Source organism: Sinocyclocheilus rhinocerous, unplaced genomic scaffold (genome assembly GCF_001515625.1).
Source record: "Sinocyclocheilus rhinocerous isolate Xijiao unplaced genomic scaffold, SAMN03320098_v1.1 scaffold254, whole genome shotgun sequence".
In the NCBI taxonomy this organism is placed as follows: domain Eukaryota; kingdom Metazoa; phylum Chordata; class Actinopteri; order Cypriniformes; family Cyprinidae; genus Sinocyclocheilus; species Sinocyclocheilus rhinocerous.
In genome coordinates, this window is record NW_015628690.1 from 228,207 (window position 1) to 249,985 (window position 21,779).

General features: G+C 37.9%; 1 protein-coding gene across 1 annotated transcript in view; it reads right to left on the minus strand.

Moving 5' to 3' along the window:
• The window catches only part of LOC107738117 (calsyntenin-2-like), a 231,176-nt gene that overhangs the window by 127,134 nt on the left and 82,263 nt on the right, over nucleotides 1-21,779 (minus strand). Inside the window, exon 2 of the mRNA XM_016549805.1 lies at nucleotides 3,975-4,097. Coding sequence (XP_016405291.1) covers nucleotides 3,975-4,097 — 123 coding nt within the window. The remainder of the gene's footprint in view (nucleotides 1-3,974; nucleotides 4,098-21,779) is intronic.

Here is a 21,779-nt window from a genome sequence, read left to right on the forward strand (position 1 = left end):
TTTATATAAAACGCATGTGGTTAAACGTTCCTCTGCTCGCTTTCCTTTCTTTCTTTTTTTTCCTCAGACTGCTTGTTTAAACCACCCCCTAATCTGCTTTATTAAGCGCCTTCTAAGCATCTATATCTCAGATTAATTAACATGAAGCACAGAAACGAATTACATTTATCATTTAGAAAGCCCACATTAAAAAAACTAATCATATTCCATTGTTATTTATTTACATGGTGTATGGGTGTAGAATTGTAGATCAGGACTAAGTAAACTTACATAGTCTGTAATTTATTTCTTTGGACTTCTTTGGACTTTGTATTATTTATAATAACTTACCATGCTTATTATGAACCTCTAGAAATATGATATACATGACCCTCCAATCAGCTCGTATTCATATTAAGCAAGCGACATTGTAGAAAACAGGCCAAGCTGAAAATACATGTGTGATTTTTTTTGCATCATGTACAACACCCTTAATTTTAAATGACAGCCTGTTACACCTTAGCGAGGATTGTGACCAGCACATAATGAACACTCTCTTCATCCACTAACAAGATCAAAATACTACCAAATTTCTTTTACAATTTCGAACACAGAGGAGAGGCATTATTTATAATAATTTGATAGGAAAATCCACTAGCGTATCCGATAGTTTTTAGACAGAATGGTCCAAACACAATTACAAAACATGCTAAGCGTTCCACCAAAAAAAAAGCCATTTTCCTCGTTGAATTCACAGCAGGTTGTCCTTCTATAAAAGCAACACAATACAATTGCAAAATATCCGAACTGCAGGCACTGCGATTCTCTTTCACTACATCCTCCTATTCTCACTCTCATGTGTGGTTTTTGCAATCCATCCATAGTTTGCCTGGACCGCTTCCTAGCTTGGGTTTTGTTAGCTAATCTGGTGCAAGGAAGGCAAAGTTTAGCAGAACAATACGGCATTGTACATCATCTGAGAGAAGAGATTAATGGGATAGAGGCTGGTGAAGCTGCAACCGAGATAAAGAATTAGCAAATGAAGCTGCCGTTTCTTTTTTGCCTTCCTCTACTGACTCTGGCTCATCCTTCACGGTAATTTGATTGAGAATGCTCCATGCATACTACAAGACCTACGCTATCTGCTCTACAGGGGAAAGTCTTGTTCCCAGAAATAACAATTCATCTTCAGGATCCCTGCCTCAGCATATATCATCGACTTGAGGCTCATCATCGTTATTTTACATCAAAGCAAGCTGATACATGGGCGACAGCGAGCGAGGCAGGAGAAAAAGACGAAGGAGACAGAGGCGAAGCACTTAACAATCCCGGGTCGTGTTCCCACACCCTAATTAATGCGGTGCCAGAAGGACGCCCGCATTCCTTTCTCTAACCAGACGAAAACAGGATTGATGACAAAGCCTCCTGCGCATAACTCACGGCCTGACGTGGAAGAGGAGAGTAGGACGGAGAAAGAAAGACGGAAAGAATGCGAGCGAGGAGAATTACGGAGAATGACGGATTGAGACGGAGGGCCCGTTTTTCTCTGAGTCTCCTTGGCAGCAATCTTACGTTTGTATCCATTGGCTCCCGGTGAAAAGGCAGTGAAATATCACCTGTCACCCAATCAGAGCGCAGCACTCATTTCCCAGTGCCGCTTTAACAACAGCTGCCATCCACCATAAATATGTCATTGATAAATCAATGTAGCAAGTGCACTGGACTCAAAAAAAGTTAAAAAGAAAAAAAACAAAAAGTGGATTATGTAGAAAGTGATCCTGAGCTGTATAGTTTTTCCTCATTATTCTGAAAGAAAGGTATCAAAATTGACAGTCAAGACAGTGTTAAAAAAAGATTGCTATTTCTTTTTAACTTTGTCTCTTCTAACAACTTATTGTGGTTGAGAAAATAAACCATGAGTGTTTTCCCCTTCAGAAATGGTGACATGCAAGTGAAATATTCCTTAGATTAAGCCATGAAAAACAAAAATCACAATGCGTCTTGTTTTTTTGTGTTAGGTTCAGTTTAGGAGATCGTCATATGTGATGCTTTGAAAAAAAAGACACAAAGATTTGTACAGTGCAAAAAATACAAGAGGAAAAAAATAGCTAATAATCCCATAATCATAAGGACAAAATTATTTTGTCACTGCAATAATTGTAAAATATATTTGTGTTATTTTATACATTTTCATTAGAAATTGGAAGGTGTGTGAATGACACACACACACGAAAAAGAAGTCTGTCCTTTCACTGGAAAATTGAGTTCTGACATTTTAATTCAAATTTACAAGGTCAACAATCAATCAATCAATCAGTCAATCATTCACAATAAGATCAATAATATGCATTTAGAAAAATTATACTTTAAAGTACTGTATAACTTACACACTTAAGTTACATACTGCAAAGATAATCAGTCAACACCGCTAGTCAGTGGTGATGCTGTAAAAAAAGCATACTGTCAGCTAAAATATTCCCCAAGGTATGAAAAACAAATCTGTAATCACCTGCACCATACACAGCATGCTTTTTAAGTGAAAGCTGCAAAAATAAATATATAAAAGCCAGTAAAGTGCTTTTTTCCAAGGCTGTCAGAAAGGAGATTAATTCTAGCCATTGTCATTTAATGAGCTGTAGAGAGTTACCTGTCACAATGCTTCCACACATTCCTCTTTGTGTAAAAAAAATCACTTTATTTAATTACTTTGCATCTGTCAAGCCACCAACCTCCCCACATCCTGCCACCTCATCTGAACAACTTGCACTTGAAAACCAGTGAGTCGGAATCTGTCTTACATAAACAACACGCAAGTCATACAGCTGTGTTGTCATTCATTGCTCCGTGAGAGGTGATTGACGCTCTAAGTGTTGACTCCATCTCTTCGAAAGCCAAAGTGCTCAATGTACGAGTCGTTTATCAAGGCCGGTCTGTTTATTGAACGTTCGGCCATGGAAAGGGCGACAAGATCAACTTATACAAGGTCTGTGTGTCACCACAACAATGGAGATAGAGGCAGGAAGCACACTTGGAAATAACAGGAAGGTCAGGCGGATCTATCTCCATAACAGTGCGGAAGGCATTGACTAAATCTCTTTAATATTATCACTATGCTGCAATACACATAAAATCTCACACTCACCCACCCTCACTTACACACAGAAGAATAAAAAACCACTACACTGAAGAACGAAGCCATTGTTGGCCATCCAGTGCTGTAAATTTCAGAATAATCCTGGATGTTCTGGAGGAAGCTTGTGTGTTTCACTGGAAAAGATTAGATATGGAAAAAATAGGCTGCAAAGATAATCAAAATGATCACAATCATGATTACACGCAAAAAGCTGTGATTTAATTAAAAAGATATATTCTGCATGTGCTACATGCTTCAAAATGAACCATAGTACTCTGTTGGAACATATTGAAGGCATTATCTCAAAAGGGATTGTTTTAAAATGGCTAATAATAATAATATAAATAAATAAATAAATAAATAAATAAATATATATACACACACAAATTATTAGTCCATTTTATACATAAATAATTCATATTCAATGGACTGTGTTCAGAGTACTCAGTCCATTATATAAATATATAAATAGTATACAAATAATAGTACAATTATTATATAACCCAATTTCAGTCTGGACAATGTATAAATCAATAAAACAATCGTGCAGCCATAGAAAAAAAAATTTTTAATAGAATGGAAAAAATGTACTGTCAGGCTCTCAATATCGCAAAATAAACCCCAAAGCAAGGGGTTATTGCTACTTCAATACATAAATGGAAATGTTGGATGGAAACATTGATCCTAGATACAATGATTTGATCGTGAGAAAGAAAAAAAAAGGATACGAGAGACATGAAACAAGCACAGTGCAAGACACTGGATGTCAGAGACAATGGCCTCATATGCCTGAATACCATGACTGACCAATCAGAATCGAGAATTCCAGAGCAATGTGTAATAAGTTAGTAAAGTTATATACCTGCATAAGGGACAGGGGCATCTTTGTCCAATGCGACCAGAGGAGGGTCGAGCAGTACCGTGTCCATGTTTTCGGTGATGACACCATGGTAGGATGTCTCGATCCATGGTTTGTGCTTATTCACTACAATGGAGAGAGAAAAGAAAGAGAAAAAATAATTAAAATTCTGAACTAAAAGTCTATTCAAGTTTTCAACAAACATCTCCTAAATAAGAATTAAAAAAACAGAGTCAGAGTCTTTTCTCTATGTTTTCATGCAAAGAATGGCTAATAATGGCGATCGATTTAAGTCCAATAAGCATGGGCTGTTTGTCCAATTCCCCAAATGGCAGCATCCCTGTCTCCTACAACACATATCCAGGGAAACACCCTCATTTATCCGGTCCTGGCGTGCTCTGTTGTTCCTGTTTTGTTTTTTTTTCCGTGGCTGCTGTATAACAAGAGATACCAAAACAAGATGCTAATCAATGGATGACACAAATGCAATCTTCTACCCAGTGAAAGGAAACATCCCTGCAAGAGTCTTTGTGCATTAAACAGCTTGTACCTTAGCAGTGTTTACACTTCTCGGAAAAATCTACATGCTATTGCCTCACCAAACCATCGGTACACAACTAATGCCTTGTCTAATAAGTAAAAGAACAGTAGGGATTTATAAGCAGAGGCAGACAGTAACTAAGTACATTTACTTGAGTATTGTACTTAAGTACACTTTTTGAGTATCTATACTTTACTTGAGTATTATTTTTTCTGGAAACTTATGACTTTAACTTCACTACATTTGAAAGACAAATATTGTACTTTTCACTCCACTACATTTCTATCAATTTATAAGGTTAATTAAAATCACAATTTTGTCAAAACCCTAATGAGGAGTATTTTAGTTATCAGCACCTGAGGATTAAAAAAAAAGTTACTTTGATGCAATGTAGTTTTAAATCTTCCATACATGCAGAATTATGGAAGAATATTCAGGACTTTTTTCAAAAGGAATTGCAAATTGTATTTTCATTTGCGTTTTCCACATGTGGGCACATAAATTGTGACATAATCCAAATGCAATTGCAAATCCTGCATTACCGTTTGCATTTTCGCTTTCGTGAACACACAGTGACTGCCACATTTCAAATGAAAAAGCAAAGTCCATTTGCAACTGTATTTCCCATGTCTTACCAGCTATGAGCCTGTTATACATAAATAGCAATATTAATTACCACATTTGCTTTTTCACTCTCTCTGCATCATTCATGTAACCTGCCAAAACTCAAATGGAATTGCAGTTCCTTTTGCATTTGAATTTCCAATGTCTACACGGAAAGCTGTCAATCAATGTGAGGGGCGGGACTATACTATGGGGCGTGTTTGTATTGGGAGGTGACGTCACTCACAGACGACCGTGCCGAATACTTTGATCAATAGAGGTAATCGGTAAAGGCTCCGCTAAAGGCAGCTGCCAATCAGTTCGTGCCTGTGTGAACGAAAACACAAAAATACAATTTGCAATTCCTTTTGAAAAAAGTCCTGAATATTCTTCCATACAGAATGAAGGCAAGGGGAAAAACAAAAACTACCAATTGGTGGTAGAGAAATGAATGATGTCATAGGGGCTTTCGTACCATGTAACTCTATAGGAACTCATGCTGTGTTCAAATCCTCCTGGGACGTCCATACTTACACGAGTTGACAAGTCGTAATTATGACGTCAGGTGTGTTTAAATCACTTTGGTTGGAACAAGATGGCGATTTAACTTTTCTAAATAAAATTCAATGATTTTTTAAAACTCAATGAAAAAAAGAATGTGCACCACTGTGTTTTTGCTTTTTTCAGGTTTTATTAAATTTACAGAGGTGATGTAAACTGAATCATTATACTGTATATTCTATGGTAATTATACAATAATAAATATTTTGTATATTTAACATATAATTTTATTATACATTATTAAAAAAAATTATTTTATTCATTTCAACAAATTTACCATCAATACAGACACTACTATAGTCTTTGGCTGCATCCATTGCATCCAACACATTTTCTCACTGACACTCTCCCAACTCCATGGACGCCATGATCAGAGCTGTTTTTGATGTGTGTTGTGGGTTTCGTGATAACGGAAATGGAATGTGAACGCACAATTTACGCGATTGAAAGAGCAAGAAAATCTGACTAAATCTCCTATGACGACTTGCACACTGCACATACCATCGAGGCTGAGAAAAGAACACAACGCTACAGACAACAGGTAGCTAAATGCCGTTATTGCTGTTTTTCATGTTCGTGGAGTAAAAATTTTACATGTCTTTTTTAAAATGCCTGTGTTTCGTATGCTTTTAGTCAATCAGTGTACACTTCACTGGTAGTTCCTATAGAACTGTTTTAGACCCTACTCCAAAGTAGGAGCTAATTTAGTTCCCCCAAACGGAGTTCTTAGAACTAAGTACGTTCCTAGTTCCTGTGGTGCGAACACACCGAAGTACACAGAAGTACTTCCGCCAAAAATGTTTCTCCAGTGCAAAAGCCCCTCATGACACTCAAACCAGGCGATGTTATGTTTAGGTACTGTAAGGTGGGTAAGGCCAGTTTATGCAGAGAGGTTTTGCATTTCGCTGCATTCAAAAAGTCAAGTCTGTTTAATTCAGTATCACATGAATGACCAATGGAAGAATGATATGAGGTGTGACCTCATAGCTCAATTAAAAGAACTTTAAAGCTTCAGGTGTGCAGTGCTGGCAGGAAAGTGGAGTAGAAGGTCTATTTTTACATTTGAGATTTATGTTGAATTTATTTTTTAAAGATGTTCCACAGTTTCTTTCTTTTTTTTTTTTTTACCACAGCTACTCACACTGACTGTGTAAATGAGGGGCTTAGGGCTGGGCTCTTTTAACTTAGCAATTACCCAGAACACCTTTGCAAATCCATAGCAACCACCCTGGCACGCACCACTCAGCACTCGCTCCTTAGAGAATGAAAAAATACATATTTTCCACTATTTTAATTTCCCAGGTATATGGTGGAAGTGTTGGAAAAACAAAACATTAATGTGGTTGATGAAAAGCAATACGTTAACAGAAAAAAAAAAAAGTGCTTTATTTGATTTTTCCCTTGTGTAATCAGAAATCCTCCCCCGGCATGAGTTAATGGAGTTTTAGATTAGTACTGGCTATTCAGTAACCCCTCGCGTGGCTCAGTTCGAGATCCACCAAAGCAATTAACAAAAGAGTAAATTAAACCATTTCACACTTGTGGACGACTTTCAACACAGCTAAGTCTCAGAAAAAAGTCCTCCTGAAAAGCTCAGCGTGTCCTCATAACCCATAAGTAATCCCAGGCAGGGAACAAATCGTCCCATTCAGATGGCCAGACGATTAAACCAGCTGCCAATGTCATTTTCAAAGACTACAATCTTGCTTTCAATGAGTTTGTGCCATTTATCTCTTTCCCTCACTCTCTATTTAACTCAGACGCACTTACATGGACAAAACTACATGTTCTTTCAAACATGCACCAATGCATTTCAAAAGAAACCCACTTTTTTTTTTTTAAATATATCACGACCACTTGCAAACATCTCAGCTTGTTTTCTCACTTGAAAGTGGCTATTTGAACAGACGCAGACAAATAGCCAGATTGTATCTATCTAGCTGTGTTATCCATACAAAGACACCTACCTCAAGCTCAAGAGAAGTAAATAAATGTGTGCTGCAGATGTATGGACTAAGAGGTCAGACACACTGCAGTCTAATATTCCCATTCTGTAGAAAATGAATAAAAATTAACGCAAAAAGGCTTTCATTTAGGCTATGCAGCTTGCATGGCACCTCGATGCACTAATAAAAGCCTGATTCATTAGGTAAATATTTATTCGAGCGTTTCATGTGTGAAATGTCAGACTGGGAAAAAACATGTGGCTGTCATCATGTACACAAGATACAGTAAATAACTGTTATTTGAATCGGGTACTTTCTATTATAATAATACATCTTTTCAGGCTCTAGTCACTGCAAATTCACATCGAACTCTCTCGTTCTCGCTCCTTCTCTCTCTAATAAGGTTAGTGGTGTCACTAAGAGCAATATGCCTTCTCTGTAATCCCTGAGCTATTACCCATGAGATGTCTGCAGCCATTATACAGCATTAGAGCTCAGTGATGGAAGCTAATTCAATGTGGACTTTTCTCTTCCATCCACTCTCTAGATACCTGCACTAGAGAGCTCTGCCTCACACACAGCCAACAAAACACAAGATATAATGGCAAATGTGTAAGTGTACACCCACACCAAAATCTGCCTCGCATTTACCATTAAGGAATACAACCACTGACAATTATGTGGCCAGATGGACGCTCTTACAGTGTTAGTGAAACTTTCTGGACGTTAAAATGCTTTAAAATACTATAAAATACTTCTAAATCATTTAAAATAATACTAATAATTAGTAGCAGCAGTAGTAGAAGCAGTAGTAGTAAAATTACGCTTTACTCACACAAAGTGCCTCGCATAAATTAAAAAACAACAATTATGAATAAAGGAAACCATAGCAAATGCAACGTAAGTAAATAAATAAAAATGTTCAATATATAATTAAAAATAGCATAAAAATAAACAAAATTATATATAATAACTAGTGTTGTCAAACGATTAATCGCATCCAAAATAAAAAATTTTGTTTACAAAATATATGTGTGTGTACTTTGTATATTTATTATGTATATATAAATACACACACATACAATATATATTTTGAAAATATTTACATGTATATATTTATATTCATATCATTTATATTATATATAAATATATTTAATATATAAGCATATTTTTCTTAAATATATACATGCATGTATGTGTATTTATATATAGCCTACATAATAAATATAAACAGTACACACTTATATATTATGTAAAAAAAAAACTTTTATTTTGGATGCAATTAATCACGATTAATCATTTAACAGCACTAATAATAACACAAAAAAAATCATTTATATTTTATTTGATATATAATTTTTTTAGAAGGTAAAAAAAAACTTTTACATTTCCTAGCATCACCCTGCAGTCGGTTCACCTATCTGCCTGTGAGCACCATCCAAATAACCTGAATTGAATTAAAAGCAGGTGAGTCCAGAGTGAGGGAGGTAGAAAATTCAGGTCGGGTCTCACAAGAGGACAAGAAAGGGGCTATTATAGAATCAATTATTTATTCAGCTTGATATATAATTATTCCAGCATTTCAAGCACCTGATAAAATGTTGCCGGGGGAGGGAAGTGAACGTTTGCAAATCTACTTTGACCCTTCTTCAACTTGCTATAATGAAAATCACAGTCAGCATTCCAACGGTAATTAAACTTGGGGACAGCCTGCAGAATTGATGGTGAATTTTACCGCTCTCCCAGTGTCACGCAACAAGCTATTAATTTCTGACCTGGTCGACACCGTAACATTACATTCGGCTCATAACATTGGAATTAAACAATAATCGAAACATGCGTGCAGGACCCAGAGGAAAAAGAAAGTGCTAAAGCCAGACACCAGCAGAGAATGACAAAAAAGAGAGACAGCAGACCAGCGATATTCAGGAATACATACCACAGCCTGCGTTAGGTTGCCAATTTAGCATGTAGTGTTTTTGTATACATGGTGTAAACAACAAAAATTGCCGTTAAGACCAGCTAATGGACCTTAGCAGAAAAACAAGTCTTCTTAAGGCTCATTCACCCTCTTCCATAAGAGCATCCTGTTCATAACAAGCCTCCTCTGCGCTAGAGGAAAAAGAAGCCATTAGCCAAATGGCTGGTAAACACGATCTGTGATGGCCGTTGTCTTGAGACAAAGTCCAAAGACTTCAAATCAATCAAAGTCAAGAGAGTCAAAGATCAACCCCAGGCCGGCTAGCATCATCTGCTAGAGTCAATGAGGATATTAGTAGAAAATTGTCAATTAACATCCCTTTCACTGTGCAAATGACCAGTACATAGCACTCTATATTGGAAAAAAAAAAGTACAGAAATGACTATCAGGAAGGCAGTAATTAGCCACAATGACTTAGCATAATCCAATACTAGCAGGAAGGAGTTTTCTGGTAGGGGCCGAAGGGTAATTTTCAAATACATTAAGCTCAACCAAGCCGCATCCCACACATCCACAGAGACGCACTTCTTACGCTTGCATCGCTCATCTTTAATGCTTATTAATGAGGTCATAATCTCAGTTTTTACTATGGCAAGCAGTCAGATTTGCAGGTCTTCTGAGATTTCTCATATAGGGGGCCCAGTTGACTAAATTAGTGTTTTTATCATGCTAATTTAGCATAGCCATTAAAAAAATGTTTGCATATTGAGGACTGCTTCAGTTAATTAATGAACAGATCGTTAGGACTGTGTGGCGTCAGTGTTGGACATCTGGAAAGCATCGTAAAACGGTGTTGGGTATTGCGGAGGGAGCAGAATGGTGGATTTTACGGTGACCTCTATAAAGGGGGTGAAAGAGTCGAATGCTCGAACGCTCTGTGGTGGTTTCAGTTGCTTTGCAACCTGCATGTCTCCATTAGAAGCGATATATTGTAAAAATGGCTGTGGCAGCAAGTCCTCCTGCAATTGTCTGTGGTTAAAATGTCATAGCTGTTGCCTGGCGGTGTGCAGCACATTCTCCAAGATGCTAGAGGTGACAAGGTTGAGACCAGCTTGTCATTTACCAATCATGCCTCCCTTCTCCACATTACAGTATTTCCTGTCAACTCTACATGATCATAAGTGATAAACAAGGCCAAAAATAGATAACTCTGAAAGGAATAATGTCTGATTTGGAATGTGCCTTAAGCCCTGTTCACACTGAAAGATGCATGTGTTTGTCTCTGGCAGTTGGCATGCTAGGTGTTCTCACTCGTGTTGTTGAGTAACTTATGAATGACATTAGCAGATGTCATTCTATGTTGTTGCCAAAAATAAATTTTCTAAAGGAAAAATATTGTATATAAATGTAATTGGTGTAAAATTCAGCTTTGCCATCACATTTTAAAAACATTTTAAAATACATTTATTTTAAAATCCAATAATATTTCACAATATGACTGTTTTACAGTCATTTACAGTCACTTTACAGTATAAGACATTTCCACATGCCTGACAGCAATATGAAGTGACACAGATCATGTGACAGGCAAAATTCAAGCAAAAGAGGTACTTCACTAAAGTAACTCAAAAACACACTGAAAAAATTAGGCAATGAACGAACTTTAAACAGGGTCTTGTTCTCTCACACAAGCAATTTTTCACATGATTCTTTAAAAACAAATACCTCCTTCTCACCCTGCATCACGTTGCATTACTTAAAAATCCTCTCAGGCCTTCATGGACATCTTCACAACCCAAACCGGTAAAGAACAAACATTCACACTAAAGACAATCCACACAGGTGACGTGTCTTGAATCTGGCATCGCTGTGGGAGGCGTTCGGGCTGATTTACAGCTAAATTTTCCCATAATAAGCATTTATAATCCCTGACACAAATGACTGAAAGACAGCAGAGGTTTATAAATGTCCTTGATTCTACAAACACGCCGATATAAACGACTCATTCCCTTGTGTACATAAATTCTGTGAATCAACTTACTTAGGTCACCAGCCATGAATATAAATTTGTTTGATTAGACTCTCGACAAACATTGAAGCGAATATCTTTTGTAATGGAGGAGTTCTCCGCGCTGGTATTTGCTACTGTCAGCCTGGCATCGATACCCCAGAGGACTTAGAAATGTCAATTGTCTGTAATTAGAAAGCTGGCATATTCATTCACGAGACTTTGTTTCCTTGTCACGGAATCCGGGTCCTTATGGTCTTTTCATTAGCCATATTTTTTATCAGCTATATGTGTGTGTGTGTCTATACCGCTTGAGACACAATCAAACCTTACGAAAAGAGCCGGTGTGATTACACACCGTGTGAAGTCACTTAAATTACAAGTCATTGTTAGAAACACCGAGAACTGATTGAGGTGGAGAGAGAAAGGGTTTTAGGGGGACTTCAGAGGGAGTCAAATGAAAGCAAGGAGCGAAGAGAACAATGATCTCCTTACTGACACGGGTGCCAGAGGCTGAGCAAGAGAGAAGGCAGGGCTCAACTCTCCATCTTCTCCGGATTAAAATTAAAAGGGCCTGTTAGTTCATCTTCTGTCTGTGGGGGATCTGGACGCTCAAGTGGCTCTCAGCATCTCTGGGCATTTTGAGGAGACGAAAATGAAAATTGATGCTGGGGCTACAGCTCTGTGCCTCCCTCCCTGCACTTAACAGGACATCTGCTGTGCCCACATACCCATGCCTTTTATCTACCTTAGCGAGTGGGGCTGTGCTAAATCTACATATTTCCAGTGAGAAGTCGATGGGTAGTCAACTACTCTTAAAGGGTTATTTCATCCAAAAATGAAAGAAATTCTGCCATTATTTACTTGTTTCAAACTTGTATGACCTTCTTTCGTCTTCTGAACACAAAATAAATTTTGATGAGTGTTTCAGCTGTTTTTGTTCTTACAATGAAAGTCAGTGTAGCTTTGGACACCACTGATTTTCATTGTATAGACCAGTGGTGGCGAACTCCGGTACTGGAGAAACTCTGCAAGGCTGCGGCTCTCCAGGACCGACGTTCGCCACCCCTGGTATAGACCAAAAAACAAACAAAAAAACACTCAAACTACCTTCTTTTGTGTCCCACAGAAGAAAGAAACTCAAACTGTTTGAAACAACATGAGGAGAAGTAAATGGTGACAGTGGTGAACTATCCGTTTAAAGGGGTCCTATTATGTCCTTTTTTACAACCTGTAATATGAGTCTCAGGTGTCCCCAATATATATGTCTGTGACATTTCAATATTTATTATTCCATGCTGTAAATAACTCTTTTTGGGTGGAGGCAAAAACATGCCATTTTTCATTTGTCTCTTTAAATGTAAATGAGCTACTGCTCCCCACCCCCTTTTCTGACATATGATTTTTTGAGTGCACAGACACAAAGCACGCACACAGAAAGCCAGCTCTTTCATGTAAACGTCAACTGTCAAATACACACAAGGTCGTTATGTCTGCTAATGTAAACAGCTGCATTATTAGATCTGTGAAGCATCTCTTGGACATGGGGACAACACATTACTAATGCAACTCAACCAGGCCTTGCCCTCTCTTATTTTTTGTAAGAGACCGAAGCAGGGTTAGCACCGCATTTGTGGTGTTAACCCCGCATTTCGGTGCTAAGTTTGTTCGGTGTGAAACAGAGCGGTGTTTGTTTGTTGCTGCTGGACGCTTGGCAACAGACAGCCAATCAGAAATTGAGCAGCGAGGCTCATGTCACATCAGTAACAGGAAACGTGGGTCGTGTAAACAGCAGCCGGTGAGAGAAAAGTAAGAAATGTCAAAAGACGGAAAGCGTGTGAACTGAAGTGATGAAGAAACGGTATTATTCACTTAAAAGTGATTCTAAGAAATATTCACATACTTTGCTCCTTGTTTTCTTTCTTTTGTACTTTTGTCTTTGTTTTCTTGCCTTTGTGCATCTCATGAGGCTTAAAACGGCTAAAGACCTACGCGGCGACATTTTTTTAATAACTGGCAAGACGCAGAAAAAGCTGTGTAAACAGGTTGCCTGCTGTTCGTCCAATCAGTGACAGTGACACCGCAAACATGCAAATAAGAACGTTAATCCGGGGTTTAGGAATGTACAGTGTGAAACGTCTGTTAATGAATACCAAGGATTAACAGTTAACCCTAGGTATAGTATGTATGTATAGTATAGAAACGTGATTACAGATAACCCAGGATATCCGGGGTTTAGGATGACCCAGGGTTAACAATTTCAAGTGTGAAAAGCCCTTCTGAGGGAAACCTGTTTTAAAGCCTGTGATTTTTCAGTGTAGGTCATGTGACAGTGAATACATGGTGAATATACAATAGTTTGTCCAGATTTCATTCATACTACCTATATTTATACTAAACAGAACATACTTTTTTAACAGTCGTGAAGTTACTTTCAAACCAAATGTAGTACATATTAGACATTAGACCAAGCGAGAACAGGGTTGGCAAACACTGCGATACCAGTCCTAATAAAAAGCAAGACCTGTGGATGTTGCATAATAACGGTAACATTACTCACAGCGGTCAATTTGATGTCTGTAATTGTCTTATTTATAATTGAGGGTGTTATATTTGTTACACAAATTGTGTTTTGATAGTTGTAAAAGAACTGCAGCTCCTCAGATTTACCACGTTTTTTTACCACATTTACCATTTTACCACGTTGACAACACACTAAAACCCTCTCTAAGAGGTTGCATTTCTAAATGAATCCTCTTTAAAAGCACTGCTGCAAAAAATACTACAGTTAATGTTAAAAACACATCTACATGCTCTAGATGATCTAAAAAGACAGATGACTAGTTGATAATCTTGAACATCCCTGTTACTAGTGAGCTACAGCCACAAAAAGTGTTTGAATCTGAAGGCATAAAAGACAGAGAGAGACAAAGAGAAAAGCTCTCAGTGCTACAGAGAGGAGCACTGAGAGTCTACCTGAAAGGCATCCTTCAAGGCTGTGGAATACAATACCAACGTAAATGTGCATCTGTAAAATCACCATGGGAACTGACACTTTTAACTTAAAGTGATGTGACATGTGGCCAAGTATGGTGACCCATACTCGGAATTAGTGCTCTGCATTTATTCCATCCAAGTGTCTGACAATAGACACTTTATCAGAAAACCTTCCTATTAGGTTGGGAAAGCATCACTAGAGGAGAAAAAGAGGCTGAGCAAAGCTAAAAGGGTTTTCTAGAACCCTTGAGACAAAAGTACTCACTACTGTATTCAGTTAATTTATTTGTCTGATGAAAAATGGCTGTAAAAGACAAACCTGAAGATTCTTGCCTGGAAGTTGTACTTATCTGCATGTGAAATATGAATTATAAACAGGCAAAGAAAGACATTACTGTTTAAGAGGCTGGGGTCAGAAATATTTATTTTGAAAGAAATACATACTTTTATTCAGAAAGAATGCATTAAGTTAATGAAAAGTGAAAGTAAATACATTTATACTGTTAGGTTTCTATTTCAAATATTGCTGTTCTTTTGGATTTTCTATTCATCAAGGAATCCTGCAATTAAAGAATTACAGTTTCCACAAAAATATTGTGCAGTGCAGCACAATTGATTTCAATATTGATAATAATAATAAATGTTTCTTGAGCACCAAATCAGCATTTTAGAATGATTTCTGAAGGATCATGTGACACTGAGGTCGACCGATATGGGTTTTTCTCTGGCCGATGACGATATTTTGAAATCAGGGTAGCCGGTGGCCGATATATGATGCCGATTTTTTGGGGCCAATATGTTTGGCTGATTTTTTCCCCCCTACATCTCATAAAAGAGAGTTTGAGTAAATGATTATTTGCAGGGTACAAGATAGTAACGATAGTAGTAGTAGTAGTAGTAGTAGTAGCCTAATTCATAGTAATAACACATGGCTCAAAACTTAAGCACCTTCTGAAAACAGTTCTGAAGCATGCGTTTTGTTTATGTTTGCTCACAGACACCAGTGTTTCCCACAGACTTCCAAATGCAAATTCATTCTCTGCCAGCAGCAGGCGCTGTTGGAGCAGCAGAAGCATAGCAATTTCCCCAGTAACGGCTGTAATCAAATAAGCTCAGCGCTCACAAACGCTACTTTTTAGGCATTACAGGAAAGACGAAATGAAAATGACATTGAAGCTTTTCTGAAGACGGTTGGTTCTTTTCAAAGATACATTCATATTAAAACACCCACTGCATTTTAATTTTGAAACGTGCAGTTAACAGTTTATTCAATGAAGTATATAAGGCTTTTGGAAAATCTATTTGTGGCGGTCAGTTTTGATATTGTGACGAGCCACCACAAATAACTCAATGTATGGGAAACACTGGACACTGCTATAAGTCAAATGGCCATAGTGATAACAAAAATAAAAGTTCACACATATTACACAGCCTGCTACTCATAACTGCTTAAGAGTGCACTGGCCACGAGTGATGACATTGTGGAGGCTATGTCGGACCCACAGACACATTTAATGAGTAAAGTTAACGTGCACGTTTTAGCCAGCTCAGAAGTTTCATCTGAATTGAATGTGTTTCTACTTTCACATGCAAATGACTTGTTGCACTTATGAATATGATAACTTTCCGGCATCAATTCTAGTAAGGTAAAACGTAATTACGCTTTCGAAACGGTCTCTTTTGTCCTGCCATCATTCGCTGAAGCTGTGTGTGAACAAGGCGCGGCTGCAGAGTGTGAGCTGCTCCGTCTCACGCAGCCAAAGGCGAGATTCTCCGGTACCGCGTTCCACAACAACGCTTAGCTGCCCGCAGATGCCTGCCTATAAATCGGCCTAATTTGCAGCACAATTGGCCGATTAATTAAAAAATGCAGAAAATCGGTTCGATTAATCGGACGGCCGATCAATTGGTTGACCTCTACTCTAGACTGAAGTAATGGCTGATAAAAATTTCTATACATCACAAGAAAAGAATTTGAAATTGTAATAATATTTTACAATATTACTGTTTTACTGTATTTTTGTTGAAAAATATACAGCCTTGGTGAACATAGGAGACTTTTCAAAAACATTCTTTACAAATATATGCATTGGAACTATTACGTTCTAAATAAATAAATAAATAAATAAAAATAGATTGACATAACTTCCATCAAGCATTTAATTTACTAGATCATCCAATAAATCATTATTATTGAATTATAAACTTTTATAAGCATATGGAAGATTGTTTCTGCTTAACAGTAAAAACACGTGTAAGACAAAATCTAATTAGCTGAAAAATTTGCCATTATAAGAAATACATTTGCAACTGTGAGGTATAATTTTCTGATTAGAAAAAATAAAGTTGCAATTAGGTTAAAATTGAATGCAGAAACAAGCTTTCATAGTGTTATATACTGTAATTGTGATTTAGGAATAATATAACTTGATATAAATAACATATTTTTAAAACAAACTCTAAAAATCTGTGTAAAGTTTTAAGGATATTTAATTGTTTGTCACTGTTTCTGATGACAACATTGCATGTGAGAAGTGCAAGTAGTGTGTGTGTGTGAGTGAGTGAGTGTGAGTGAGTGAGTGAGTGAGTGAGTGAGTGAGTGAGTGAGTGAGTGAGTGAGTGAGTGAGTGAGTGAGTGAGTGAGTGAGTGAGTGAGTGAGTGAGTGAGTGAGTGAGTGAGTGAGTGAGTGAGTGAGTGAGTGAGTGAGTGAGTGAGTGAGTGAGTGAGTGAGTGAGTGAGTGAGTGAGTGAGTGAGTGAGTGAGTGAGTGAGTGAGTGAGTGAGTGAGTGAGTGAGTGAGTGAGTGAGTGAGAGAGTGAGTGTGTGTGTGTGTGTGTGTGTGTGTGTGTGTGATTGCATATGCTCAAATGAAATGGAGTGTTATCTACATTTGCATTACATCTATTCATTCAAGAGACATTTTTATCCAAAGCGACTTAAAGTGAGAAGGGCTATGCCTCAGTCTATTATTATCTATTGAAGGCAATTTGCACCACCTGCCAGTGAAGGTACAACCTTTGATACAAATTTACAGTGAATATCTGCCCTATAATCAACAATCCACACATTCCGAATGTATCATGTGTACTTATGACTCATAAAACACAAATAATTATAAGTTCCACTAGAAAACTGCCACTTCAGTAGCTACATTTGATGTTCGCTTTGAGGTCTCCCACACATCCCATCTGAATTCAAGCCCTAGCCATCACTGTTAGACAAACGCTGTTGCTTGGTGGGATTGGAACAGAGCTAAGCTCTCACAGAGGGAGATTTCTGGTGTGGGGGAAATGGCAGGGATTTCCTTCCGCATCCTCCAAGAAGAGCTGGCATACAGGGGGGATTTTCTCAGCTGAGAGAAGGAGAGAGGCGCTGGTCCGCTCAGAGGGACACAACAATCCTCTTTACAGTCCTCATTGACAGTGGCAGTACCGCTTGACAACTTCGTAACAGCTCACGAGAGAAGGTGGGAAAAAAAGAAAGCAGGAGGGGAAACCTTTAGACAGGTGTTTAGCCCGTGTCCTGAAGCCATGATTCTTTCACACAAGGACAGATTTACTGCCTCTCAGCTTTCGACATTTTCCTGACAAATGATGCATGCTGGACATGTAAACATGGTACAAAAACCACACAAATTACATCTCAGCCAAATACGGAGGCTGTAAAACAGCGCTTTGTTTTATGTTACTGAATCACGCATGTGGGCAGATGTAAACATCACACATTTCACGACGCATAGCTTTTTGTTTGCTTAATAGCACATGGTAAATGGCAGAAGGGAAGATAACAAAGATGAGATTGTTTTCAGGCGTGGCCGTGTGTTTATGATCGCACTGCCTGTGTTTTCATGCGAGCATGTTTGTTAGTAGCACACAGCTGAAAAGAAGAGCATATGTTGTGTTCTGGATGCTGAATTTCTGCATGGGACGCTAGTATGCCCAAGAGATTTACTAACTAGGTACGGTAATCATCATGAATGTAACAAATCCGGTTCCGGTTAATGATTTTTACTACTTTTGAGGAAGAAATATTTGGAAGAAAGAAATGCAATTCCATTCCATGGAGAGCCCCATTCCATCTAACATCTATATATACGCAGCACATCATCCTCCACTCATTCATTATGGCAAATTTACATACATTCCCTGTTGTTCATTCTTACTTGATTTAGGTCCTTCATTAACTCATACTATATCGATATTTTGCTGAAGTTTCTATACACTTGTGCAGTGTAGAGCCGTTTCTGCACACACCTCACCACAAGCAGGTTTGATGTGAAGTCGATTGGTTTCAATGGTTACCACTTAATTATGATTGGTTAAATATTTGGAAGGTGGGAAATCGTATTTCGCATCTCTTTTTGGGAAAAGCAAATGATGTTGCGTCATCAACTGGGCTACTTTTACACTGTTGCTGCAGGTTGTTTTTTAGTCAGTGGGTTAAAATGATTTTTCTCTGATAAAAGAATGTAAATTGATTAAAATAATAGTTCAACTTCAGCCATCAGCTTTTCGATTTTTTTGCACAAGAACCATTATTGGAACTAAAAGGCATTCAGTTTGGTGTGGTTAGTTTTTTTTTTTTTTATATATATAAAACTGGTTTGTTTTCTTACCCAATACTAGTTCAGTAGGGTTTGTTTGATTTAAAATAAAAATTCTGATCTTTTTACCTTTAAAAAAAAAATGAATTGAAATATAGGAATTTTTTTTTTCAATCGGAATGTCAGGGGGTTCTCACTTAAGCTTGTATTAACCCCATTAACCCTCTTTTTATGAAGAAAAGATTTTCCTGCACAAACCGACCAGGACTCATGCTGGTTTAAGCTTGTTTTTCAGCAGAGCGGTCTATGAGCTGAAGCCCACAGATACGTGGCATCTCATCTCAGTGTCAGTTCAAAGTGTGGCGTTAATCCTAAGAGCAGCTGTCTGGAGTTATCCTCTCGCCTCATGCCCAGTCATGCCCGCTTTCCCTCGAACACTCCTCTTCTTTCCACACACTTCTTTTGTAGATGGGATTATGCCACGGCGCTGAGAACTTGTCTAAACAAAATACATCCCCGGCTCCTGGAATCCAGTAAGACTGTTCTGCGTGTAAACTAACCAGGATAATTCACTGTCAGTTTACAGCATTGGCAGAAAAGGGAAGCCGACTCTAATCTGGTTTGTCTGCTTAAGGGAGAGTGACTCTGGACACGATTGTGAGAGGAATCAAACCCACACAGACTCCCGACCCAAAACTGCCGGCCCTGAGGGGCTTCAAAACACACCGTCACGCAACCAAATCAAATCAGTAGTGAGAGGCAGGCACACACACACACAGACAGAGTTGGAGAGACTGGCAATGAAGAAAAGGGGGAAGAAAGGTTGAAAAATATTGTGAGGATGGATGGAAGCCAGTAAAGGAGTTAAAAGAAGTGAGGGAGATAGAGGGAAGGAACCGAGCAAAACAACAAAGCCAAAGTGCAGCACAGAAAAAGATGAGTTGAGTTAAAAGAACGGGGATGGAATCAGGAAGGAGCACTTTAGACCAATAAATCACTCGCAAAGAGCCCCTCACTGAGACCATAACACTGAGAGAACTACAAGGGCACTTTAAAGCAACTCATTCCTTAAATGTCTGTCTATACCGTAAAAGGCTTCAAAACAAGAACAGTCTCTTGGCACTGTGGGTATGCATGCTTATGATGCACAAAAGCTGTTGATTCTCTGTTGAAGCTGGTTTAAATTAAGATTTTTAAATGGCCAATGTTGGTAGGTCTTAAGGTCTATAGAAAACAGTTTGGCTGTTAGTGGATATACAGATACTTTTGGGGTCCAAAAGTCTTAGACCACATTGAACACTTGGGCTTTGAAAACATTTATGCATAAATAAACAAACAAACAAACAAACATTACTCCTGTGTCTCTTCAGTGTCACATGATCTTTCATAAATTATTCCAATATACTAATAATCTTACTGACCCCAAACTTCTGAACAGTAGCGAAATTCGTAATAAATAAATAAATAGCTTGTAGTCTAGCTTGTACTAATCTGAACAATGCCTGAAACTTTGCATTAAGAGCACTTCTTGTGTATATTTGCCTCTTTGTGATGAATCCCTTGTTGTATTCCTCAACTGTAAGACGCTTTGGATAAAAGTGTCATGAAATAAATAATAAATGCTAAATGAATAAATGTTAATGTAAATGCATTATCCATTACAAAGCTGAGGGTTTATTTAGGATTTATCAGACAGTAATTTTACTCCACTCTCAAATATTTCAATTTTTTTCCCCTCCAGTCTCAAAAAGCACATGGATATTACTCTAAAATACAGACAATGGAGAGCAGCCTCTGTTACAGCAGGCACAATCATATCCTGGAGCTCCGTCAGCCGACAGCAGGGGCACTGAGGACGGGCAGGGGTGAAGGAGAGCTCCACCTGGGCAGCTGAGAACCACATGAAAGAAGGAGAACAGAGTGATAGGAGGAGAGCAGAGAAGTAACATTCACCCAGGCCTCTATTTCAAGGCGGTCCTCTCACCTGGCCTCACAGCAACACCACAAAATCACAAGCCCTTCCTGTGAGAAAAGGAGGAGAGGATATTTCCGACATGAGTCTGACAGCTTGATCTTATGCCCAACGGTACGACCCAAAATCTACCGCCGGACGAGGGCAGTGCTGGATGTGAAAGAGGATTTTATGTAGTTTACAATCAGATCACATCCCTTTCAGGTGGGGATGTTTAGTTATCACAAAATTCAAATTGGATTTTGATTCAGGGACTTACAAATGATTTTATTTAAGTTATCAAAAATAAAATATGAATCAATTTGTTTTTAAATATTTATTAATTTAATATTTACTCACTCATATTTTCTTTTTATTTGATTGACAGCAAAGAGGAAAAAGCCTCCAGCTTGAGGTGAAAGTGATTTTAAGTTAGCATTGCAAATTTTGGTACTCATCTAAAATATGTTTCATCCAATGCATGCTTCTTCAAAAAATATATTAATAATTGATTCTAAACGTAAATAGTTATAATAAATTCTATAATCATCATTAATATTGAATTTAAACAAATTTAAATATTCTTTAAAATTATTAAATTATGAATTGGTGCACATCAGTGCTTTTGCCAAAGTATCCCGTGTAAAGAGAACACAGAACACGCAGATCAGATCTCCAAAAAAGTTGAACCATCAGCAGATGTAATATCTGCCATGCCGGCTTCTTTTCTCCCTTTG